General features: G+C 54.9%; 1 protein-coding gene across 3 annotated transcripts; it reads right to left on the bottom strand.

Moving 5' to 3' along the window:
• Positions 1–759: 759 nt before the first annotated feature.
• Positions 760–25877, bottom strand: brsk1b (BR serine/threonine kinase 1b). Of its 3 annotated transcripts, none has more exons than XM_088646252.1 (19): positions 24496–25862; positions 22181–22275; positions 18081–18166; positions 17668–17808; positions 15978–16094; positions 15796–15829; positions 14696–14764; positions 14364–14510; positions 12998–13029; positions 9416–9580; positions 8903–9000; positions 7953–8103; positions 7337–7397; positions 6061–6727; positions 3745–3793; positions 3361–3484; positions 2394–2595; positions 1954–2043; positions 760–926 (listed from the first exon to the last, which is right to left on the bottom strand). In XM_088646252.1, the coding sequence occupies exons 1-19, from the start codon at positions 24584–24586 to the stop codon at positions 760–762; spliced, it is 2586 nt and encodes an 861-aa protein (XP_088502378.1). In that variant the 5' UTR covers positions 24587–25862. The 3 variants fall into 3 exon arrangements, 2 of the variants coding, with proteins under 2 accessions (XP_088502378.1, XP_088502379.1); XM_088646253.1 differs by having other exon boundaries at positions 6061–6325; positions 24496–25852; XR_015941328.1 differs by lacking the exons at positions 760–926; positions 3361–3484 and having other exon boundaries at positions 24496–25877.
• Positions 25878–27092: the final 1215 nt, after the last annotated feature.

The raw sequence follows: 27092 nt of genomic DNA, 5'->3' as shown, positions 1-27092 counted from the left end.
GGGGGCCTGGACTGGACTCACAGAGTGGCCACCGGGGGCGCTCTGCCCACAGCCCGAGCCCGGCAGCCCCGCGGAGGACACTGCCCCCCTGTGGTCACGCCCGGAAGTGCCCCGCGGCCCGCGAGTTCCTGCTCCGCCGCGCCGCCATGCTGGCGCCTTCCTCTCGCGCCCCCGGGGAAGAGAGGCGAGACGTTCGCCCGGGCGCAAGGGGCGCCTCGTCTCCAGGCCTGTCTTTGAGCAGGAATTCATCCCAATTAACGCAATAATGACTTAATTGACGACAGACCCCAAGACACCCGGCCTTCCAGGGGCAGGGTGTGACGCCCCTCAGTCATGGAGGTGCTGGGGGTCAGGGGTCAGGGGTCAGAGGGCGCAGGTCAGCAGGCCCTGCTCATTTGGCTTTTCTCCCGTCTTCAGTCTCTGGCGCCGTCCTGCTCGTTGAGGGGTGCAGTACAGTGCAGTCGCCCCACGACGGGGGATGGGGTCCCCAGTGTGTCCTGCAGACGCACAAGCGAGCAGCGATGGGGGCGGGGAGTCAGAGCGCCCCATCGCCGAATTTCCGTGGGGTCCTTGATTCGGGGGGAGGGGTCACCTCCCGATCTCGGTCCGCGGCCAGGCCGCTGCAGATCGCCGATCGCTCCGTCTTTCTCTGTAAGAGGGGGGTGAGGGGAGAGGGGGGGCTCCGTGGTTTTTCTCTGTGGGCCCCGTCGCCAAGGCGATCCCTGTCGCCAAGGCGATCCTTCCTCCAGCGACCCGTTGCTAAGGCTGCGACTGGGTGCCGTTGGACGGGAGCAGGCGGGTCTTGTCCTTCCCAGACCCTCGGCGCTGCAGACCCGACCCGCCTCCTAAGTCCCCCTCCGACCGGCGGGAGTTCTGACGAGTGGGAGTTCCAGGAGGCACCCGGGACAACTGACCATTCTTCTCATCTGATACAGAGAGAGAGGGGTTAATACACACACACTGACTGGACACTCCAGTACAGTAACACTGCACTGAGAGAGAGAGGGGTTCATACACACACACTGACTGGACACTCCAGTACATTAACACTGCACTGAGAGAGAGATGGGTTAATACAGACACACTGACTGGACACTCCAGTACATGAACACTGCACTGAGAGAGAGAGGGGTTAATACAGACACACTGACTGGACACTCCAGTACATGAACACTGCACTGAGAGAGAGAGGGGTTAATACAGACACACTGACTGGACACTCCAGTACATGAACACTGCACTGAGAGAGAGAGGGGTTCATACACACACACTGACTGGACACTCCAGTACATGAACACTGCACTGAGAGAGAGAGGGGTTCATACACACACACTGACTGGACACTCCAGGACATGAACACTGCACTGAGAGAGAGAGGGGTTCATACAGACACACTGACTGGACACTCCAGTACATTAACACTGCACTGAGAGAGAGAGGGGTTAATACACACACACTGACTGGACACTCCAGTACATGAACACTGCGCTGAGAGAGAGAGAGGGGTTAATACACACACACTGACTGGACACTCCAGTACATGAACACTGCACTGAGAGAGAGAGGGGTTAATACAGACACACTGACTGTACTGACTGTGGACACTCCAGTACATGAACACTGCACTGAGAGAGAGAGGGGTTAATACAGACACACTGACTGGACACTCCAGTACATTAACACAGCACTGAGAGAGAGAGGGGTTAATACAGACACACTGACTGGACACTCCAGTACATTAACACTGCACTGAGAGAGAGAGGGGTTAATACACACACACTGACTGGACACTCCAGTACATGAACACTGCACTGAGAGAGAGAGGGGTTCATACACACACACTGACTGGACACTCCAGTACATGAACACTGCACTGAGAGAGAGAGGGGTTCATACACACACACTGACTGGACACTCCAGTACACGAACATTAACAGGGGTGTACAGACTCACCAGCCAGCGCCTGTACAGAGGGTTGGTCATGGGTGCTGAGCAGCTGAGCCTGAATCGTCTCCACCACCCTCTTGAACCTGCGACTGGGTCCTGTGCACACAGACACACAGGCTCAGGGCTGTAGTTTCACATGTCTACTCTGTTGTACATTTCATTACATATCACTGGTTCCGTTAATATCAATCAGTGTCCCTGCCATTCCAAGTTTTTTATGCTGAGTGAATGTCTTGCCACTCCACAGATGTGGTGCTACACCTCCACAGAGTTAGAGGAATCTACTGTCCACTGTGTGGAGCCTGGTCTTCTTCCACAGAGATAGAGGAATCTACTGTCCACTGTGTGGAGCCTGGTGCTTGATGGAGTGAAGCCCTTAATCAGCAGATCTTAGGCAGCAGGACCGGGAGAGCAGACTGGACTCGCGCCCCTGACCAGCTCCCTACCTGACAGCAGGGTGAAGGTGACGCTGTAGATCCCACTCTCTCTCTTGCCTTCCCTCTCCTTCTCCCTCTCCCTCTCGCCCTCCGAGTAAGAGATGTCCACCTGGAATTTCACAGGCTTCTGGAAGACTGATGGACCACCGGAGGACTTGTACTCCGCCCGAAAACTGGTCTGAGAGATGACACTGTGACTGAGGGAGGGGATCTGAAAGAGGAAAGAGAGAGGGGGGTTAATACACACACACACACTGACTGGACACTCCAGTACATTAACACTGCACTGAGAGAGAGAGGGGTTCATACAGACACACTGACTGGACACTCCAGTACATTAACACTGCACTGAGAGAGAGGGGTTAATACACACACACTGACTGGACACTCCAGTACATTAACACTGCACTGAGAGAGAGAGGGGTTAATACAGACACACTGACTGGACACTCCAGTACATGAACACTGCACTGAGAGAGAGAGGGGTTCATACAGACACACTGACTGGACACTCCAGTACATTAACACTGCACTGAGAGAGAGAGGGGTTCATACAGACACACTGACTGGACACTCCAATACATGAACATTGCACTGAGAGAGAGAGGTGTTAATACACACACTGACTGGACACTCCAGTACATGAACACTGCACTGAGAGAGAGAGGGGTTAATACACACACTGACTGGACACTCCAGTACATGAACACTGCACTGAGAGAGAGAGGGGTTCATATAGACACACTGACTGGACACTCCAGTACATTAACACTGCACTGAGAGAGAGAGGGGTTCATACAGACACACTGACTGGACACTCCAGTACATGAACACTGCACTGAGAGAGAGGGGTTAATACACACACACTGACTGGACACTCCAGTACATGAACACTGCACTGATAAAGAAGTCACTGAGAGAGTCCTGGAGAGAAAAGCAAGAGACTGAGCGAGGATGGGATGGCAGAGAGACTTACTGAAAGGAAGGCGTGCACAATGTCAGCTTTGATGGAGCTGAGTGGTTTATCTCTGATCACCACAAAGATCTGCTCCTCCTTCTCTAAACTGATGAAGTTACCAAACCAAGACTTCTTTGCTAGTCTGAGTGAGACAAGAAAGAGAGGGATTAGTAGAAGCATACTGACTGACTGGACACTACAGTACAGTAACACTGCACTGAGAGAGAGGGGGGTTAATACACACACACACTGACTGGACACTCCAGTACATTAACACTGCACTGAGAGAGAGAGGGGTTAATACAGACATGCTGACCTGACACTACAGTACACTAACACCGCACTGAGAGAGAGGGGTTAATACACACACTGGTAGACTGGACACTACAATACAAAACTCACTCTGGACTGGACTCTGGAGTCAAGCTGGACATATCCTCCGATGTTGGCACTGAAAGATTGAGAGGAAAAAAACAACAAAAAGCATTAGAAATGACTAAGTTTTCATCATTCCTGCAAGAGAGAACAATCCTCTTTCATTACCGTCACAGAGAACGATCCCCTCGTCATTACCACCATCACAGAGAACGATCCCCTCGTCATTACCACCGTCACAGAGAACGATCCCCTCGTCATTACCACCATCACAGAGAACGATCCCCTCGTCATTACCACCATCACAGAGAATGATCCCCTCATCATTACCGTCACAGAGAACGATCCCCTCGTCATTACCACCATCACAGAGAACGATCCCCTCATCATTACCACCATCACAGAGAACGATCCCCTCGTCATTACCACCATCACAGAGAACGATCCCCTCGTCATTACCACCATCACAGAGAACGATCCCCTCATTACCACCATCACAGAGAACGATCCCCTCGTCATTACCATCATCACAGAGAACAATCTCCTCATCATTACCGTCACAGAGAACGATCCCCTCATCATTACCACCATCACAGAGAACGATCCCCTCGTCATTACCGCCACAGAGAACGATCCCCTCGTCATTACCGTCAGAGAACGATCCCCTCGTCATTACCACCGTCACAGAGAACGTTCCCCTCGTCATTACCACCGTCACAGAGAACGATCCCCTCGTCATTACCGCCACAGAGAACGATCCCCTCGTCATTACCGTCACAGAGAACGATCCCCTCGTCATTACCACCGTCACAGAGAAGGATCCCCTCGTCATTACCACCGTCACAGAGAACGATCCCCTCATCATTACCACCGTCACAGAGAACGATCCCCTCGTCATTACCGTCACAGAGAACGATCCCCTCGTCATTACCGTCACAGAGAACGATCCCCTCGTCATTACCACCATCACAGAGAACGATCCCCTCGTCATTACCGTCACAGAGAACGATCCCCTCGTCATTACCACCATCACAGAGAACGATCCCCTCGTCATTACCGTCACAGAGAACGATCCCCTCATCATTACCACCATCACAGAGAACGATCCCCTCATCATTACCACCATCACAGAGAACGATCCCCTCGTCATTACCGCCACAGAGAACGATCCCCTCATCATTACCGTCACAGAGAACGATCCCCTCATCATTACCGTCACAGAGAACGATCCCCTCGTCATTACCGTCACAGAGAACGATCCCCTCGTCATTACCGTCACAGAGAACGATCCCCTCGTCATTACAACCGTCACAGAGAACGATCCCCTCGTCATTACCATCATCACAGAGAACAATCTCCTCATCATTACCGTCACAGAGAACGATCCCCTCGTCATTACCGTCACAGAGAACGATCCCCTCGTCATTACCGTCACAGAGAATGATCCCCTCGTCATTACCGCCAGAGAGAACGATCCCCTTGTCAGAGAACAGATAGACGCACACCAGGAGAGAAGGAGACAGACAGACACAGCAGGAGAGACAGACGCACCGGGAGAGAGAGGTCGACACACCAGGAGAGGGAGACAGACAGACACAGCAGGAGAGACAGACACACCGGGAGAGAGAGGGAGACACACACCAGGAGAGGGAGACAGACACACCGGGAGAGGGAGACAGACACACCGGGAGCCAGACAGACACACCGGGAGAGGGAGACAGACACACCAGGAGAGGGAGACAGACACACCAGGAGAGGGAGACAGACAGACACAGCAGGAGAGACAGACGCACCGGGAGAGAGAGGGAGACACACACCAGGAGCCAGACAGACACACCAGGAGAGGGAGACAGACAGACACAGCAGGAGAGACAGACGCACCGGGAGAGAGAGGGAGACACACACCAGGAGCCAGACAGACACACCAGGAGAGGGAGACAGACACACCAGGAGAGGGAGACAGACAGACACAGCAGGAGAGACAGACGCACCGGGAGAGAGAGGGAGACACACACCAGGAGCCAGGCAGACACACCAGGAGAGGGAGACAGACACACCGGGAGAGGGAGACAGACACACCGGGAGAGGGAGACAGACACACCAGGAGCCAGACAGACACACCAGGAGAGGGAGACAGACACACCAGGAGCCAGACAGACACACCAGGAGAGGGAGACAGACACACCGGGAGAGGGAGACAGACACACCGGGAGAGGGAGACAGACACACCAGGAGCCAGACAGACACACCAGGAGAGGGAGACAGACACACCAGGAGCCAGACAGACACACCGGGAGAGGGAGACAGACACACCGGGAGAGGGAGACAGACAGGGGTCCTCACCCTGCAGCTTGCGCCGGTGGAACCGCGGGGAGCCCAGCAGGTTGTTCTTGAAGGAGTTGAGCCGGCTCCTCCAGTGGGCCGAGCTGCTGGCCGCCATGCTGCCGGGGCTGGAGGGGGGGGTGAGGGACAGGGAGCCGCTGCCGGCCCCGGCGCCTTCCGCCCGCGAGGAGGAGGAGGAGGAGGAGGAGGAGGGTGGGGGCGCGTGCACGGGGGTGCCCAGGGGCGTGGGGAGCGGGCTGGCGCGGGGGGAGCCGTGAGGGGTGACCTGCGACAGAGCGGGAGGGTGAGAGGGGTGAGAGGGGTGAGAGGGGTTCGGGTAGACGCACTTGGTGACGGTCTTGAGGACGGAGGGGGGCGGGAAGAAGAAGAAGCGGGGTACGGGGGAGAGGAGCGGCGAGGGCGAGGGCGAGGAGGGGGGGCCCGCCGGCTCCCGCAGGGGCAGGGACTTCATGGACTGCAGGGGGGGCCGCTCGCTGGCCTTGCAGGAGGCCGGCAGGGTCTGGGTTTTGGGGTCCGGCGCGCGCTGGCCGGCCCTGGCGGAGGAGGGGGAGGAGGAGGAGGAGGAGGAAGGGGGGGGGGGCGGAGGCAGCGTCGCGGCCTTGGGGGGGTCCTTGGGCTGGGCGGAGGCGGCGGCAACATCCGATTGGCTGAAGGTGAAAACGGGGCTCTGGGATTGGATGAGGGCAGGAGGGGTGGGGAGGGAGGGAGGGGTCGGAGAATGAATGAATGAATGAATGAATGACTGACTGACTGGATGAATGGGTGGAAATGCATGAGTGAACGAAGGGCTCCGAGCCGGCACCAGCGCACGCCGCTGAACCGGGCCTCGAGTGCCGTCTTGGACAGCAGGTACAGACTACGGCTCTGTCGCAGCGTCATCACAGTGCAGACCTGCTCCCGACGGAAACTACCGTGGTATACCGTAGTGCAGTGGTGTACGCTCTGTTGTGGCCGCTTTTCTGGACTGTCAAGAGGCAGGGGTTCGAGCCTAGCAGATGACCTGTACCGGTCAGTGTGGGGGCTCTGACATATCTGGACAGATATTGATCAAGCCCCCTCCGTACGGGCCCAGATCAGACGCCCTGTACCAGCTGCAGGGGACACAGGCCTCAGCACCTCAATGGACGTAACTACCAAGGGGCTGAGACGAAATCATTCCACGGCTTCACGCCGTGGAAACGTCTGCGTGTCCTTATGTCCGTCTGTGTCTGTCTCGGCGTGTCAGCGTGTCCAGCTGGGCCAGTCGGGAGGCGTGTGTTGGCCGACAGTAACTTACCCTGGGGCTGCTGAGCGGGCTGGAGGACAGTCCTGTGGAGGCCCCGCTGACGGAGCGAGACCTGGGGAAAACACAGGGCAAGCTTACAGTCAGCCCCTGCCCCTGCCCCTGCCCCCTGCCTCCTGTCCCCGGCCCCCTGCCCCTGCCCCGGCCCCCTGTCCCCTGCCCCCTGTCCCCTGCCCCCTGCCCCTGCCCCGGCCCCCTGTCCCCTGCCCCCTGTCCCCTGCCCCCTGCCCCTGCCCCGGCCTCCTGTCCCCTGCCTCCTGTCCCCTGCCTCCTGTCCCCTGCCCCCTGCCCCCTGCCTCCTGTCCCCGGCCCCCGTCCCCTGCCCCCAGCACCGGCCCCCGTCCCCTGTCCCCTGTCCCCTGCCCCTGCCCCTGCCCCCTGCCCCCTGTCCCCGGCCCCCGGCGCCGGCCCCCTGTCCCCTGCCCCTGCCCCCTGTCCCCGGCCCCCGTCCCCTGCCCCTGCCCCGGCGCCGGCCCCCTGTCCCCTGCCCCTGCCCCCTGCCTCCTGTCCCCGGCCCCCGTCCCCTGCCCCTGCCCCGGCGCAGGCGCTGGCCCCCTGCCTCCTGCCCCCTGTCCCCTGCCCCTGCCCCTGCCCCCTGCCCTCCCGGTACCTCTGGCTGTGCTGGGCCGTGTCCAGGGCCCGGCGGGGCGGAGTGGGCGAGCCCTGGTCCGTGACGCTCAGGACCTCCATGGACTTCCTCTCCGGGCGGCAGCGGCCGTGGCGGGTCAGCATGGGGGAGTCCACTCGCTTCCTGGGGGGGTCTGGGGGGGCAGACGGGCGAGAGCCGTGTAAGAGAGAGACAGGCAGGCAGGCAGGCAGGCAGACAGGCAGGCAGACAGGCAGACAGGCAGACTTTTCTGCTGATAGAAATAGTGTCTGTCTTCAGCTGTCCTGACCACATGTTCCAGGTGCGCTATCGGGAGCGCGTGCCCGCGTGTGGGGGGTACAGTGGGGTTCGGCAGCAGCTGTCTGACCGGAAGCCCTTCCAGGGGGTGATCAGGCCAGCCCAGGTCTCCCCTCTGGCTCAGACATGTTTCCTGCTCGCTGCCTCAGGAAGGCTGGAAGTGTTTCGCTCGGGACGCCAGTCACCCTGGTTCCTCACTGTTCCCCCACCTTCCCTGCGGTCAGCGTTACAGGAGCAGGAAGGCACGAACTTCCGGATCCAGAGAGCCCGTCCCCTCGAGCTGTCGGATCACTGAAGTCCACCCCACCGCTGGCCCACACTGAGGGCTTGGCGGTGCTCATGTTCGTGGGGTTTCCTTGACGTGTTTGTATGGGGGCACACGTGCAAAATAAGCATCTCACTGCAGTGGTGCAGAGGACAATGAACTGGACTGAACTGAGAGACGGGGGACAGGCAGACAGGTAGAGAGACAGGGAGACAGCCAGACGGGGGACAGACATACAAGGAGACAGACAGACAGACAGGTAGAGAGATAGGGAGACAGTCAGACAGGTAGAGAGACGGGGAGACAGACAGACAGACAGGTAGAGAGACGGGGAGACAGGCAGACAGACGGGAGACAGACAGACGGGGGACAGACAGACGGGGGGGCTCACCGATGTCGTTGCGGGGGGGTAGGTCCTCGTCCTCACAGCTGGGGTACCTCTCCTTGCGATCCAGCAGGAGGTAATAGATCATCTTCTCCTGATTGTCCCTGAGACAGAGGAACCACAGGGGGCACTTAACACACAGCACTGACCCCAGTGTCCACAGTAGGCACTTAACACACAACACTGACCCCAGTGCCCACAGAGTTCACTTAACACACAGCACTGACCCCAGTGTCCACCTCTAACACCCTCGTCAGGACTGACCCCCAGTGTCCACCTCTAACACCCTCATCAGGACTGACCCCCAGTGTCCACCTCTAACACCCTCGTCAGGACTGACCCCCATGTCCACCTCTAACACCCTCGTCAGGACTGACCCCCAGTGTCCACCTCTAACACCCTCGTCAGGACTGACCCCCCAGTGTCCACCTCTAACACCCTCGTCAGGACTGACCCCCAGTGTCCACCTCTAACACCCTCCCCTCTCCTCTGTCCCTCTGTCCGCCAGCGGTCACTCACTCCTCGCACTGCAGGTCTCGGGTCAGCTTGCCCCGGTCCCGGAAGCAGCCCAGGGAGTGCATGCTCTCCAGCACGTCCGGGTCCAGCTCCGTCAGGGACACGATCCTCTGCAGGGCCACCCGGCGGGGGGGGGGCTGCTCGGGGCAGGGCTCGTTCCTGCTGCCCCTGGGGGGAGAGAGACAGCAAGGGACCTCCTGACACAGCCTGAGGACCAGTGAGCCCGTCTCTCAGTAATAATAATACAGTGTGTGATCTCCTGTCCCAGCCTGAGGAACAGACAGTGAGCCTGTCTCTCAATAATAATAATACAGTGTGTGATCTCCTGTCCCAGCCTGAGGAACAGACAGTGAGCCTGTCTCTCAATAATAATAATACAGTGTGTGATCTCCTGTCCCAGCCTGAGGAACAGACAGTGAGCCTGTCTCTTAATAATAATAATACAGTGTGCGATCTCCTGTCCCAGCCTGAGGAACAGACAGTGAGCCCGTCTCTCAATAATAATAATACAGTGTGTGATCTCCTGTCCCAGCCTGAGGAACAGACAGTGAGCCTGTCTCTCAATAATAATAATACAGTGTGTGACCTCCTGTCCCAGCCTGAGGAACAGACAGTGAGCCTGTCTCTCAATAATAATAATACAGTGTGTGATCTCCTGTCCCAGCCTGAGGAACAGACAGTGAGCCCGTCTCTCAATAATAATAATACAGTGTGTGATCTCCTGTCCCAGCCTGAGGAACAGACAGTGAGCCTGTCTCTCAATAATAATAATACAGTGTGTGATCTCCTGTCCCAGCCTGAGGAACAGACAGTGAGCCTGTCTCTCAATAATAATAATACAGTGTGTGATCTCCTGTCCCAGCCTGAGGAACAGACAGTGAGCCTGTCTCTCAATAATAATAATACAGTGCGTGATCTCCTGTCCCAGCCTGAGGAACAGACAGTGAGCCCGTCTCTCAATAATAATAATACAGTGTGTGATCTCCTGACACAGCCTGAGGAACAGACAGTGAGCCTGTCTCTCAATAATAATAATACAGTGTGTGATCTCCTGTCCCAGCCTGGGGAACAGTGAGCCTGTCTCTCAATAATAATAATACAGTGTGTGATCTCCTGACACAGCCTGAGGACCAGTGAGCCCGTCTCTCAATAATAATAATACAGTGTGTGATCTCCTGTCCCAGCCTGAGGAACAGACAGTGAGCCTGTCTCTCAATAATAATAATACAGTGTGTGACCTCCTGTCCCAGCCTGAGGAACAGACAGTGAGCCCGTCTCTCAATAATAATAATACAGTGTGTGATCTCCTGTCCCAGCCTGAGGAACAGACAGTGAGCCTATCTCTCAATAATAATAATACAGTGTGTGATCTCCTGTCCCAGCCTGAGGAACAGACAGTGAGCCTGTCTCTCAGTAATAATAATACAGTGTGTGATCTCCTGTCCCAGCCTGAGGAACAGACAGTGAGCCCGTCTCTCAATAATAATAATACAGTGTGTGATCTCCTGACACAGCCTGAGGACCAGTGAGCCTGTCTCTCTGTAATAATAATACAGTGTGTGATCTCCTGTCCCAGCCTGAGGAACAGACAGTGAGCCTGTCTTTCAATAATAATAATACAGTGTGTGATCTCCTGTCCCAGCTTGAGGAACAGATAGTGAGCCTGTCTCTCAGTAATAATAATACAGTGTGTGATCTCCTGTCCCAGCCTGAGGAACAGACAGTGAGCCCGTCTCTCAATAATAATAATACAGTGTGTGATCTCCTGACACAGCCTGAGGACCAGTGAGCCCGTCTCTCAGTAATAATAATACAGTGTGTGATCTCCTGTCCCAGCCTGAGGAACAGACAGTGAGCCTGTCTCTCAATAATAATAATACAGTGTGTGATCTCCTGTCCCAGCCTGAGGAACAGACAGTGAGCCCGTCTCTCAATAATAATAATACAGTGTGTGATCTCCTGTCCCAGCCTGAGGAACAGACAGTGAGCCTATCTCTCAATAATAATAATACAGTGTGTGATCTCCTGTCCCAGCCTGAGGAACAGACAGTGAGCCTATCTCTCAATAATAATAATACAGTGTGTGATCTCCTGTCCCAGCCTGAGGAACAGTGAGTCTGTCTCTCAATAATAATAATACAGTGTGTGATCTCCTGTCCCAGCCTGAGGAACAGACAGTGAGCCTATCTCTCAATAATAATAATACAGTGTGTGATCTCCTGTCCCAGCCTGAGGAACAGACAGTGAGCCCGTCTCTCAATAATAATAATACAGTGTGTGATCTCCTGTCCCAGCCTGAGGAACAGACAGTGAGCCTGTCTCTCAATAATAATAATACAGTGTGTGATCTCCTGTCCCAGCCTGAGGAACAGACAGTGAGCCTGTCTCTCAATAATAATAATACAGTGTGTGATCTCCTGTCCCAGCCTGAGGAACAGACAGTGAGCCCGTCTCTCAATAATAATAATACAGTGTGTGATCTCCTGTCCCAGCCTGAGGAACAGACAGTGAGCCTGTCTCTCAATAATAATAATACAGTGTGTGATCTCCTGTCCCAGCCTGAGGAACAGACAGTGAGCCTGTCTCTCAATAATAATAATACAGTGTGTGATCTCCTGTCCCAGCCTGAGGAACAGACAGTGAGCCTGTCTCTCAATAATAATAATACAGTGTGTGATCTCCTGTCCCAGCCTGAGGAACAGACAGTGAGCCCATCTCTCAATAATAATGATACAGTGTGTGATCTCCTGTCCCAGCCTGAGGAACAGACAGTGAGCCTGTCTCTCAATAATAATAATACAGTGTGTGATCTCCTGTCCCAGCCTGAGGAACAGACAGTGAGCCTGTCTCTCAATAATAATAATACAGTGTGTGATCTCCTGTCCCAGCCTGAGGAACAGACAGTGAGCCTGTCTCTCAGTAATAATAATACAGTGTGTGATCTCCTGTCCCAGCCTGAGGAACAGACAGTGAGCCTGTCTCTCAATAATAATAATACAGTGTGTGATCTCCTGTCCCAGCCTGAGGAACAGACAGTGAGCCTGTCTCTCAATAATAATAATACAGTGTGTGATCTCCTGTCCCAGCCTGAGGAACAGACAGTGAGCCCGTCTCTCAATAATAATAATACAGTGTGTGATCTCCTGTCCCAGCCTGAGGAACAGACAGTGAGCCTATCTCTCAATAATAATAATACAGTGTGTGATCTCCTGTCCCAGCCTGAGGAACAGACAGTGAGCCAGCCTCTCAATAACAATACAGTGTGATCTACTCAGAGATCACTAGTAGATTCTGGGTCACCCTACAGACCAGAGATCACCGATCCAGTCTAGGTCACACTGTAACCCCACAGTCCAGAGATTGCTGGTCCAGTCTGGGTCACACTGTGCCCCTACAGTCCAGAGATCACTGGTCCAGTCTGGGTCACACTGTACCCCTACAGTCCAGAGATCGCCGGTCCAGTCTGGGTCACACTGTACCCCTACAGTCCAGAGATCGCCGGTCCAGTCTGGGTCACACTGTGCCCCTACAGTCCAGGTAACACTGGTATGTACGCAGAACAAGAATATTAAAATCCATACTCACAAATACCAGGAATGCTTCTGAATTTCTTCCAGCTTTAAAAAAGAGAGAACAGAAGTAGAAAAATCGATTAATTTAATCTCCACTTGAAATAGAATACTCTTTCCCTGTCTCTGTCCCCCTTCTCCTCTCTCTCTCTCTCTCTCCTCTCCCTCTCTCCCTCTCCCTGTCTCTGCCCCTCTCCTCTCTCTCAATTAAATGCTGTATTTTTCAAGGTGCTTTATTAGCATGACCGATGGGTACAATCAGTGTTGCCAAAGCGAATGAAAATAATAAAATCATGGAACAAAACAAAAAATAGAAGTAAAATAAAATCTACAGACGTTTACAACAAAGACATATAAAATATTTACATGTCCCTCTGTCTCACCGTCAGTCTCTTGTCAGGGTTGACCTCGATCATGCCCCTCTCCCCTCTCTCTCTCCTCTCTCCTCTCCCTCTCTCTGTCCCTCTCCTCTCCCTGTCCCTCTCCTCTCTCTCTCCCCTCTCCCTCTCTCTCCCCTCTCCTCTCCCTGTCCCTCTCCTCTCCCTCTCCCTGTCCCTCCTCTGTCTCACCGTCAGTCTCTTGTCAGGGTTGACCTCGATCATGCCCCTCTCCCTCTCTCTGTCCCTCTCCTCTCTCTCTGTCCCTCTCCCTGTCCCTGTCCCTCTCCTCTCCCTGTCTCTGCCCCTCTCCCTGTCCCTCCTCTGTCTCACCGTCAGTCTCTTGTCAGGGTTGACCTCGATCATGCCCCTCCCCCTCTCTCTCCCCTCTCTCCTCTCCCTCTCTCTGTCCCTCTCCTCTCTCTGTCCCTCTCCTCTCACCTCTCTCTGTCCCTCTCCTCTCACCTCTCTCTCCTCTCCCTCTCTCTGTCCCTCTCCTCTCTCTCTGTCCCCTCTCCCTGTCCCTCTCCCTGTCCCTCCTCTGTCTCACCGTCAGTCTCTTGTCGGGGTTGACCTCGATCATGCCCCTCTCCCTCTCTCTGTCCCTCTCTCTGTCCCTCTCCTCTCCCTCTCTCTGTCTCTGCCCCTCTCCCTGTCCCTCCTCTGTCTCACCGTCAGTCTCTTGTCAGGGTTGACCTCGATCATGCCCCTCTCCCTCTCTCTGTCCCTCTCATCTCCCTGTCCCTGCCCCTCTCCCTGTCCCTGTCCCTGTCCCTCCTCTGTCTCACCGTCAGTCTCTTGTCAGGGTTGACCTCGATCATGCCCCTCTCCATCTCTCTCCCCTCTCCTCTCCCTGTCCCTCTCCTCTCCCTGTCCCTGTCCCTGTCCCTCCTCTGTCTCACCGTCAGTCTCTTGTCAGGGTTGACCTCGATCATGCCCCTCTCCCTCTCTCTGTCCCTCTCCTCTCCCTCTCTCTCCCCTCTCCCTGTCCCTCCTCTGTCTCACCGTCAGTCTCTTGTCAGGGTTGACCTCGATCATGCCCCGCAGGAGGGACTGGCAGTCCGGGGGGATGAAGTGTGGCATGTGGAACACGCCGCTCTTCACTTTCTCCAGCAGCTGCCGCAGGTTGTCGTGGTCGAACGGCAGCGCCCCCTGCAGGGAGAGAGAGAGAGAGCACTGCAGCTGGACAGACGGGCGCGAGGCAGAGAGAGATGATCCGACGCGCGGAGAGGCAGGGAAACAGCCGGAGCGACAGAGAGACGGCTGAGGGGAGGGACGTGAACCGAGACACGAGGAGGCAGAGAGACACGGGGACAGAAAGAGCGACGTCATCTCACCACCAGCAGAGCGAAGAGGATGACCCCGCAGCTCCAGACGTCCGCCCTCCGCCCGTCGTACTTCTCCCCCTGCAGCACAAGGGGGCGCTCTTCAGCACACGGCATCAACCAGCATCATTCACTTCTCATGGCAGCAGCAAACCAATATCACACATTACAGTTCACGTCATCGAATCTTTGAGGAAGTGTGTGAGATCTGGGCTGTGCACCACAGTGAGTCACTACAGCTCTGTACACACGGGGCCTGTGCACCACAGTGAGTCACTACAGCTCTGTACACACGGGGCCTGTGCACCACAGTGAGTCACTACAGCTCTGTACACACGGGGCCCGCTTGCACCACTGTGAGTCACTACAGCTCTGTACACACGGGGCCTGTGCACCACAGTGAGTCACTACAGCTCTGTACACACGGGGCCTGTTTGCACTACAATGAGACACTACAGCTCTGTACAAACTGGGTCTGTGCACCACACTGAGACACTACAGCTCTGTACACACTGGGTCTGTATGCACTACAATGAGACACTACAGCTCTGTACACACTGGGTCTGTGTGCACTACAATGAGACACTACAGCTCTGTACACACTGGGTCTGTGTGCACTACAATGAGACACTACAGCTCTGTACACACTGGGTCTGTTTGCACCAGTGACCAGTAACTCACTACAGCTCTGTACACACTGGGCCTGCTTGCACTACAGTGAGACATTAACGCTCTGCACACACTGGTCCTGTCTATATAAGACAGTACTAGAATTATAAATGGATTCTTCTGTAAGAGGACAAAGGACACACAGGCCTCTCTCCTGTCTTGAAAACTCAGTGTGTCAGAGAACTCAGTGTGTCCTGTACTGCACAGAACGCCATCAGGGTATTAAATGCAGAAAGGGGTTCCCAGACGTGTCCCCGAAACCGCTGGATCGGGGCCAGGGGAGAGACAAAGCTGAGATTTATAGAGTTCCTGAACTCGCTTCTGGAATTTCCTAAACGGGGTTCGCCAGCAGGATGACACATCGAAATGGGGCGACAGGCGCACAGGACGTTAAAACCCCACCTTCTCCCCATAGTATGAGGGACCACAGTCGGGGGACTCACCCGGATAACTTCGGGACAGGCGTAGTGTGGGGACCTGCAGGGGCAACGGACACACAGCTCAATGAATAACATTCATTTACTGTCGGAAACCGAACGCAGCCACAGGCAGCGGAGCGGCCTTGCGACAACAAGGAGAGCGAAACTGGGCACAGACGCGCCCCGGGCCTCCGTGCTGGACTCACCCGCAGCTCGTCTCCAGCAGGCTGTCTCCCACCTGCAGCGAGGCCATCCCGAAATCCGCGATCCGGATGTTGTTCTTCTCGTCCAGCAGCAGGTTCTCCGGCTTCAGGTCCCTGTGGCTGAGAGACGTCCGCAGGGACGGGGTGACATTACAGTCCGTGCCCTCCCCTCCTCCCACATTCCCTCCCCCTGATGCACCGCCACTGGGAACAGCGGGCCTGAGCTGAACCGGCTCAGGTCCGACCGCCAGACAAGATCTCCAGCCGACTTTCCTGCCACTTTCACTCCGAAGGGGCTACGCCTCAGCCCACAGACCCCCTGAACTACAATCCGCGCGGGGTCACGCCGTCACGACGAGCGCCCCGGAGCACAGACGCGAGAGGACAAGCGACCCGCGTTCCGGCTTCGGCAAGACGCCCGAGGTCTCTCGGGTCCAATTCGACCCGGCCCGCCGGGCGTGAGCATCTGCAGACTCTGTGCGAGACTCACGACAGCCGTGGGCCCGGCTCCGCGTGCGAGCCGAGCGCCGGACAGAACGAGGGAAGACGGGCGAACGATTTCAGGGCCACGTACGAGCGACGGGCGAAATGAGGGGCGCAAGGATGGGAGGAGTATTTGTGAATGATGGGAGATGGATGGAGTAGGCGATCGATGGGCGAACTACGGGCAGATGACAGTGTATGACCGATGGGCGAATGTGAATGATGGGCGACCGATGGGCGAATGATGGGCGACTGTGAATGATGGGCGACCGATGGGCGAACGTGAACGATGGGCGACCGATGGATGAATAATGGGCGAACGATGGATGAATGATGGGCGAACGATGGGCGATGGGCGAACGATGGGTGAATGATGGGCGAACGATGGGTGAATGATGGGCGAACGATGGATGAATGATGGGCGAACAATGGATGAATGATGGGCGAACGATGGGCGAACTACGGGAGGGTTCTGAGAGAATGATAGGTGATCTCTGACCAAACGATAGGTGGACAATGTGTGAACTATGGACAGACGATAGTTTCTTTCTCTTTTCTTCAGGATTGTCCAGTGTTCGTAAGGTCTGGGAAGCAGCTCTTTAACTGGATGGTCACAGCTCGCACCTGGGACTCTTGCTGAACTCTGACCTGGGTCTCTCGCCACGGCAGGCAATTACGAAGGGTTAAAACAAGAGGAGGCCACTCGGAGAGAGAGAAATTTCCGATCGGGGAAACGGATGCATCTTTTGGGAGTACCCTCATGTCCGCTGGCTGGATCACTGGATCCAGACGGACAGGACTGGAGAACGAGCTCTGTGCAGAAGCCAATCTAGGCTGTTCTGGTGAAAGGAGGCTCAGGTTGGCCTTGCTCCTCGTGTAGCGCAACGGTAAACACGCGCAGCTGAAATTCCAGCTGAAGAGGGTAGGAATTCCAGCTGCGAAACACGGCAGGGAACATCCACCCATTTCCCGACATCCCGGGCAGGATCACGGGTCGTCCCGTTGTTCTCACACGGAACGAGTTGTTCAAGAAGTTACAGCAGCAAACAGTTATTCAGTACAGCAGATCTGACAGCCTGCTGCTGCAGGAACTCTTCCCGATCGGATTCTGGGAACAAATCCCCACAGTCCTGTCTCTCCGTTTCCCTGCATGTCATCCCCCTCTAGCTGGACTAAAGGAACGCACCCCCACCGACACACACACACTCACCAGATGGAGTGACTGTGACAGAAGTCCAGGGCGGAGATTATCTGTCGGAAGAACTTCCTGGCTTCCTTGGGAGTGAGCCGGCCCTTTTTCACCAGGTAGTCAAACAGCTCTCCCCCAGACACATGCTCCAGAACCAGGTACCTGAATTAGACAGGCAGTCCATCAACACTGAGAGAGAGGGGTGAATACTGACACACTGCAGACTGGACTGCAGAGGGGGATTCGCGAGATGTTGGAATAAATGAATGGCATCCCTTCTGCTGTGAACTGTGATCATCATTAGAAAGTTTTGGAATGAAACATCAGTTACAACTGTTGCAAACCGCAACCCAGCTTTCAAGCAATGACCCTTGTGAGGTGACGTGCAGGGATGAGCAGAAGCAGCAGGACTCTGTGCCCCTTGAGGAACTTACAGATACTTGTTGTTTTCATAAACATCATGCAGCTTCAGCACGTGAGGATGTTCAATCAGCTTCAGAATAGCAATCTCTCTCTCCACCTGCACAGCGACAGAGACCAGGAGAAGTCATCTAGAGCACAGGGACTCAATGAACTGTCCACGCAGACTGTTAAAATGGACTATCAGTCCAAATGGACTGTCAGTGTCTGATCTCTAGAGCACTGGGACTGGGCCGTGTCAGTAAACTCCACACACACTGTCAGTGTCTGATCTCTAGAGCTCTGGGACTGGGCCGTGTCAGTAAACTCCACACACACTGTCAGTGTCTGATCTCCAGAGCTCTGGGACTGGGCCGTGTCAGTAAACTCCACACACACTGTCAGTGTCTGATCTCTAGAGCTCTGGGACTGGGCCGTGTCAGTAAACTCCACACACACTGTCAGTGTCTGATCTCTAGAGCTCTGGGACTGGGCCGTGTCAGTAAACTCCACACACACTGTCAGTGTCTGATCTCTAGAGCTCTGGGACTGGGCCGTGTCAGTAAACTCCACACACACTGTCAGTGTCTGATCTCTAGAGCACCGGGACTGGGCTGTGTCAGTAAACTCCACACACACTGTCAGTGTCTGATCTCTAGAGCTCTGGGACTGGGCTGTGTCAGTAAACTCCACACACACTGTCAATGTCTGATCTCTAGAGCTCTGGGACTGGGCCGTGTCAGTAAACTCCACACACACTGTCAGTGTCTGATCTCTAGAGCACCGGGACTGGGCTGTGTCAGTAAACTCCACACACACTGTCAGTGTCTGATCTCTAGAGCTCTGGGACTGGGCCGTGTCAGTAAACTCCACACACACTGTCAGTGTCTGATCTCTAGAGCTCTGGGACTGGGCCGTGTCAGTAAACTCCACACACACTGTCAGTGTCTGATCTCCAGAGCTCTGGGACTGGGCCGTGTCAGTAAACTCCACACACACTGTCAGTGTCTGATCTCTAGAGCTCTGGGACTGGGCCGTGTCAGTAAACTCCACACACACTGTCAGTGTCTGATCTCTAGAGCACCGGGACTGGGCTGTGTCAGTAAACTCCACACACACTGTCAGTGTCTGATCTCTAGAGCTCTGGGACTGGGCTGTGTCAGTAAACTCCACACACACTGTCAATGTCTGATCTCTAGAGCTCTGGGACTGGGCCGTGTCAGTAAACTCCACACACACTGTCAGTGTCTGATCTCTAGAGCTCTGGGACTGGGCTGTGTCAGTAAACTCCACACACTGTCAGTGTCTGATCTCTAGAGCACCGGGACTGGGCCATGTCAGTAAACTCCACACACACTGTCAGTGTCTGATCTCTAGAGCACTGGGACTGGGCTGTGTCAGTAAACTCCACACACACTGTCAATGTCTGATCTCTAGAGCTCTGGGACTGGGCCGTGTCAGTAAACTCCACACACACTGTCAGTGTCTGATCTCTAGAGCTCTGGGACTGGGCTGTGTCAGTAAACTCCACACACTGTCAGTGTCTGATCTCTAGAGCTCCGGGACTGGGCCGTGTCAGTAAACTCCACACACACTGTCAGTGTCTGATCTCTAGAGCTCCGGGACTGGGCCGTGTCAGTAAACTCCAAACACACTGTCAGTGTCTGATCTCTAGAGCTCTGGGACTGGGCTGTGTCAGTAAACTCCACACACACTGTCAGTGTCTGATCTCTAGAGCTCTGGGACTGGGCCGTGTCAGTAAACTCCACACACACTGTCAGTGTCTGATCTCTAGAGCTCTGGGACTGGGCTGTGTCAGTAAACTCCACACACACTGTCAGTGTCTGATCTCTAGAGCACCGGGACTGGGCCGTGTCAGTAAACTCCACACACACTGTCAGTGTCTGATCTCTAGAGCTCTGGGACTGGGCCGTGTCAGTAAACTCCACACACACTGTCAGTGTCTGATCTCTAGAGCTCTGGGACTGGGCCGTGTCAGTAAACTCCACACACACTGTCAGTGTCTGATCTCTAGAGCTCTGGGACTGGGCTGTGTCAGTAAACTCCACACACACTGTCAGTGTCTGATCTCTAGAGCTCTGGGACTGGGCTGTGTCAGTAAACTCCACACACACTGTCAGTGTCTGATCTCTAGAGCTCTGGGACTGGGCCGTGTCAGTAAACTCCACACACACTGTCAGTGTCTGATCTCTAGACCACCGGGACTGGGCCGTGTCAGTAAACTCCACACACACTGTCAGTGTCTGATCTCTAGAGCTCTGGGACTGGGCTCTCAGTAAACTCCACACACACTGTCAGTGTCTGATCTCTAGAGCACCGGGACTGGGCTGTGTCATTAAACTCCACACACACTGTCAGTGTCTGATCTCTAGAGCTCTGGGACTGGGCCGTGTCAGTAAACTCCACACACACTGTCAGTGTCTGATCTCTAGAGCTCTGGGACTGGGCCGTGTCAGTAAACTCCACACACACTGTCAGTGTCTGATCTCTAGAGCTCTGGGACTGGGCCGTGTCAGTAAACTCCACACACACTGTCAGTGTCTGATCTCTAGAGCACCGGGACTGGGCCGTGTCAGTAAACTCCACACACACTGTCAGTGTCTGATCTCTAGAGCACTGGGACTGGGCTGTGTCAGTAAACTCCACACACACTGTCAGTGTCTGATCTCTAGAGCACTGGGACTGGGCCGTGTCAGTAAACTCCACACACACTGTCAGTGTCTGATCTCTAGAGCACCGGGACTGGGCTGTCAGTAAACTCCACACACACTGTCAGTGTCTGATCTCTAGAGCACCGGGACTGGGCCGTGTCAGTAAACTCCACACACACTGTCAGTGTCTGATCTCTAGAGCTCTGGGACTGGGCCGTGTCAGTAAACTCCACACACACTGTCAGTGTCTGATCTCTAGAGCTCTGGGACTGGGCCATGTCAGTAAACTCCACACACACTGTCAGTGTCTGATCTCTAGAGCTCTGGGACTGGGCCGTGTCAGTAAACTCCACACACACTGTCAGTGTCTGATCTCTAGAGCTCTGGGACTGGGCCGTGTCAGTAAACTCCACACACACTGTCAGTGTCTGATCTCTAGAGCTCTGGGACTGGGCCGTGTCAGTAAACTCCACACACACTGTCAGTGTCTGATCTCTAGAGCACCGGGACTGGGCTCTCAGTAAACTCCACACACACTGTCAGTGTCTGATCTCTAGAGCTCTGGGACTGGGCTGTGTCAGTAAACTCCACACACACTGTCAGTGTCTGATCTCTAGAGCACTGGGACTGGGCTGTGTCATTAAACTCCACACACACTGTCAGTGTCTGATCTCTAGAGCTCTGGGACTGGGCTGTGTCAGTAAACTCCACACACACTGTCAGTGTCTGATCTCTAGAGCTCTGGGACTGGGCCGTGTCAGTAAACTCCACACACACTGTCGGTGTCTGATCTCTAGAGCTCTGGGACTGGGCCGTGTCAGTAAACTCCACACACTGTCAGTGTCTGATCTCTAGAGCTCTGGGACTGGGCCGTGTCAGTAAACTCCACACACACTGTCAGTGTCTGATCTCTAGAGCTCTGGGACTGGGCTGTGTCAGTAAACTCTACACACACTGTCAGTGTCTGATCTCTAGAGCACCGGGACTGGGCCGTGTCAGTAAACTCCACACACACTGTCAGTGTCTGATCTCTAGAGCACTGGGACTGGGCCGTGTCAGTAAACTCCACACACACTGTCAGTGTCTGATCTCTAGAGCACTGGGACTGGGCCGTGTCAGTAAACTCCACACACACTGTCAGTGTCTGATCTCTAGAGCACTGGGACTGGGCTGTGTCAGTAAACTCCACACACACTGTCAGCGTCTGATCTCTAGAGCACTGGGACTGGGCCGTGTCAGTAAACTCCACACACACTGTCAGTGTCTGATCTCTAGAGCACCGGGACTGGGCTGTGTCAGTAAACTCCACACAGACTATAAGTAGATTCTATGCATTTCATTTTTGCATTTTCTATATATTTACATTTACTTATGAATGTAAAGCTTGTCTTCTGTATATCTATATTTCCTAAGATTGAGTAAAAATAATAAGACGAAGATTAAGCATACTATTTTTGCATTACCTTCATTAAGACAGATTCTGAAAGCTTTTCTCTGTTGACAATCTTGATGGCCACCTTTTGTCCTGTGATGCAGTGAACACCCAGCTTCACCAGCCCTGAGAGATTAAATCACACTGATTTAAATCTGCACTGAGAGAGAAAGGGGTTAATACAGACACACTGACTGGACACTAGCCCAGTGTGACCCAGACTGGACCAGTGATCTCTGCAGGGTTACAGTGTGACCCAGACTGGACCAGTGATCTCTGGACTGTAGGGGTACAGACTGACCCAGACTGGACCAGTGATCTCTGGACTTTAGGGGTACAGTGTGACCCAGACTGGACCAGCGATCTCTGGACTGTAGGGGTACAGTGTGACCCAGACTGGACCAGCGATCTCTGGACTGTAGGGGTACAGTGTGACCCAGACTGGACCAGTGATCTCTGGACTGTAGGGGTACAGCGTGACCCAGACTGGACCGGCGATCTCTGGACTGTAGGGGTACAGCGTGACCCAGACTGGACCAGTGATCTCTAGACTGTAGGGGTACAGTGTGACCCAGACTGGACCAGCGATCTCTGGACTGGAGGGGTACAGTGTGACCCAGACTGGACCAGCGATCTCTGGACTGTAGGGGTACAGCGTGACCCAGACTGGACCAGTGATCTCTAGACTGTAGGGGTACAGTGTGACCCAGACTGGACCAGTGATCTCTGGACTGGAGGGGTACAGTGTGACCCAGACTGGACCAGTGATCTCTGGACTGTAGGGGTACAGTGTGACCCAGACTGGACCAGTGATCTCTTGACTGTAGGGGTACAGTGTGACCCAGACTGGACCGGCGATCTCTGGACTGTGGGGGTACAGTGTGACCCAGACTGGACCGGTGATCTCTGGACTGTAGGGGTACAGTGTGACCCAGACTGGACCGGTGATCTCTGGACTGTGGGGGTACAGTGTGACCCAGACTGGACCAGTGATCTCTGGACTGTGGGGGTACAGTGTGACCCAGACTGGACCGGCGATCTCTGTATATCTGTTGGGTTTACTGTGCTGTGCTTTAGACCTCATCTCTCTGGGATATATTACACTTTACTGTGCTTTTACCCTGATCTCACTGCACTCTCTGCACTGTACTGTTTACTCTGGTCTTCATGGGCTTTCGTACACTGCACATTGAGGTCACTGTGATTTAGTACTCTTTACCGTGAAACATTACAACATCTTCCTACACACATACCTTTTCTTGCACACACGTATATCAGTGTACAGACTGTACAACAGAATACGTAACTCAGCTACAGACATAGATAACCACACATCTCTCCAGAAGGAATACAACACTCTACTCAAATACAGTGACACACACCTCTATACACACACAGAGTAACACAACTCTATTCACACACACAAACACACACCTCTACACACACACAGTAACACACCTCTGTTAACACTCACAATAACCGTGTTACTGTGTGTGAATAGAGGTGTGTGTTTGTGTGTGTGTGTATAGAAGTGTGTTACTGTTTGCGTATAGAAGTGTGTTACTGTGTGTGTGAATAGAGGTGTGTGTTACTGTGTCTGTGAATAGAGGTGTGTGTTACTGTGTGTGTGTACAGAGGTGTGTGTTACTGTGTGTGTGAATAGACTTGTGTACCTCTATCCACACACAGTAACACACCTCTATACACACAGTAACACACACCTCTATCCACACACAGTAACACACACCTCTGTACACACACAGTAACACACACCTCTATTCACACACAGTAACACACACCTCTGTACACACACACAGTAACACACACCTCTATCCACACACACAGTAACACACCTCTATACACACACAGTAACACACGCCTCTATACACACAGTAACACACACCTCTATTCACACACAGTAACACACACCTCTGTACACACACACACAGTAACACACACCTCTATCCACACACACAGTAACACACACCTCTATTCACACACAGTAACACACACCTCTGTACACACACACACAGTAACACACACCTCTATCCACACACACAGTAACACACACCTCTATCCACACACACAGTAACACACACCTCTATACACACAGTAACACACACCTCTGTACACACACACAGTAACACACACCTCTATACACACAGTAACACACACCTCTATCCACACACAGTAACACACACCTCTGTACACACACCTCTGTACACACACACAATGGCTGCAGCTCCTCATCACCTCACGCCGCAGTAGCCCCGCGGCCCAGCACAGCGCTCTGTCTCATCCGATCCTGAAACCGTCCCCCCCCCGAACCCCGGCGGGGGCCCCTACCCGTCTGGCCCTTGCCCAGCGTCTTCTCCAGGCGGTAGGGCCCCACATACTGCGCGCACTGCGTGAGGCCCGAGCTCTCCTTGCCGCTCATGCTGCGAGTCTCCTCCTCTGCCGGCCGGGCGGCAGCGCCGGTGCCAGGACCCGCAAGGTCGGGCTCTTCCAGCGGGGGGGGGGCGGCGCTGGGATGGGTTGTGGTGTTGTTGTTGTTGTTGTTGTTGTCGTTTGTCTCTCTTTTCTTCTCGCTCGCTTGCTCTTCTCCCTACCTGAAGCAGGCTACCTAATCGCGTACACGCGCGTCAGAGGCTCCAGATACCCGTCCGGGGTTACATGTCGGGCCGGGGGGAGGGGGGGTGGGGAGGGTTTCGTTATCGTGGCCTAGAACCGGCCGGACTCTTCCCGTCCGACACAGCGCCGGACCATGCCGTCAGCAGACGCGCCGAGAGCGGCGCAGTCCGGGCGTCCTGTCCCCCAGGCTCCTGACGGGATGTTGGGCCGGCCGGGGTAGGTAGGTAGGTGTGTGGGTGAGGGGAGGGGGAGGAGGAGGAGGAGGAGGAGGAGGGGTGGGGGACGACAGGCGGGCCGCGGAGGTGACAGCGGGGGAGACCCGGGAGGCGGGGAGGCGACGCCGAGAGCACAACAGAGGTGAAAGGGATCAGGAGCCGCGCCGGGCTGCGGGCTGCGGGGTGCGGGGGTCACAGAGCGAAAGCAGGCTGCCCCACTCGCCCCCCCGCCTGCGGACACGCGTGGACGGACCGCAAAGGCATTTCTGCCGAACGCGAAGGAATAAATGTGCCGGTACACCCCCCCTCTCTCTCTTCCCACCTCTCCCCGCCCCTGCGCTCCCGTCGCCGGCGACCCTCCCTGAGGTTCCGGGACACCGGCGGCTGCGGCGGCGGTACCGGCAGCGGTGTGGGGGCGCGTCGGGCTCCGCGGGCCGCGGCTGGAGGGGCCTCGGTCCCCCGCCCGGCTCTGAGCGCCACAGCGGAGCTGCCTCTAGGATGCCGGGCTCAGCAGCATCCTTCCTGCGCCTCTCCTCCGCACCGCCCTCCCTCCTCCCTGCCTGCCTCTCGGCTGCTCTCGGTCTCCCTGCGCCGCGCAGATCACGGCCGCGCTCGTCCGCCCATCATGCCGGCAGCGCTCTCGCCTGGTCTCCGGGGCTGCGGTGCTCGGTGTCCGCCGGTCCGTCCCTGCCGCTGCTCTCCGGCTCCTCGCGTCTATTCTTCACCCAGGACAGCATCAGCATCCGGGTCCCTCCGTCATCATCATCATCACCCCCCTTCCTCCCCTCCTCCCTCGTGCACGTTTCTCCATCACTCACAGCCCCCACGCCACCACGATTAACTTTACACACGTTCGCCCCCCCCTCCTCACTCCGGACCGACGTGAATTTGGTTTTTTTATTCAGTCACCGGGACACGTGGTCTGCGGTGTCACTGGCTCTCCCGCACAGGGCAGCCACGCAGAGCCGCGGTCACGGGCGGGAGCGAGGACCCTCTCCTGACGACGCTGCGGGCTGACGAGGTGGCAAACGGAGCGCAGCGCAATGCAGCAGAGCCCAGTGAGATCAGGGTAAATACACAGTACAGCGCAGTGAGATCAGGGTAAAAACACAGTACAGCTCAGTGAGATCAGGGTAAAAACACAGTACAGCCCAGTGAGATCAGGGTAAAAACACAGTACAGCGCAGTAGAGCCCAGTGAGATCAGGGTAAAAACACAGTACAGCGCAGTGAGATCAGGGTAAAAACACAGTACAGCGCAGTGAGATCAGGGTTAAAGCACAGTACAGCGCAGTAAAACCCAGTGAGATCAGTGTAAATACACAGTACAGCACAGTACAGCCCAGTGAGATCAGGGTAAAAACACAGTACAGCGCAGTAGAGCCCAGTGAGATCAGGGTAAAAGCATAGTACAACGCAGTAAAGCCCAGTGTGAGATCAGGGTAAAAGCACAGTACAGTGCAGTAAAACCCAGTAAGATTGGGGTAACAATGCAGTAAAGCCCAGTGAGATCAGGGTAAAAGCATAGTACAATGCAGTAAAGCCCAGTGTGAGATCAGGGTGAAAACACAGTACAGCGCAGGAAAACCCAGTGAGATCAGTGTAAATACACAGTACAGCACAGTACAGCCCAGTGAGATCAGGGTAAAAACACAGTACAGCGCAGTAGAGCCCAGTGAGATCAGGGTAAAAGCATAGTACAACACAGTAAAGCCCAGTGTGAGATCAGGGTAAAAGCACAGTACAGTGCAGTAAAACCCAGTAAGATTGGGGTAACAATGCAGTAAAGCCCAGTGAGATCAGGGTAAAAGCACAGTACAGCGCAGTACAGCCCAGTGAGATAAAGGGTAAAAACAGTACAGTGTAGTAAAGCCCAGTGAGATCAGGGTAAAAGCACAGTACAGTGCAGTAGAGCCCTGTGAGATTCGGGTAAAAGCACAGTACAGCGCAGTAAAGCCCAGAGAGATCAGGGTAAAAACACAATACAGCGCAGTACAGCCCAGTGAGATCAGGGTAAAAGCACAGTACAGTGCAGTAAAACCCAGTAAGATCGGGGTAACAGTACAGTAAAGCCCAGTGAGATCAGGGTAAAAGCATA

The sequence above is a fragment of the Lepisosteus platostomus genome, chromosome 9 (assembly GCF_059453375.1).
Source record: "Lepisosteus platostomus isolate fLepPlt1 chromosome 9, fLepPlt1.hap1, whole genome shotgun sequence".
NCBI lineage: Eukaryota > Metazoa > Chordata > Actinopteri > Semionotiformes > Lepisosteidae > Lepisosteus > Lepisosteus platostomus.
The sequence above is the reverse complement of the archived record's forward strand: the minus strand, read 5'-3'. Positions and strand labels throughout refer to the sequence as shown.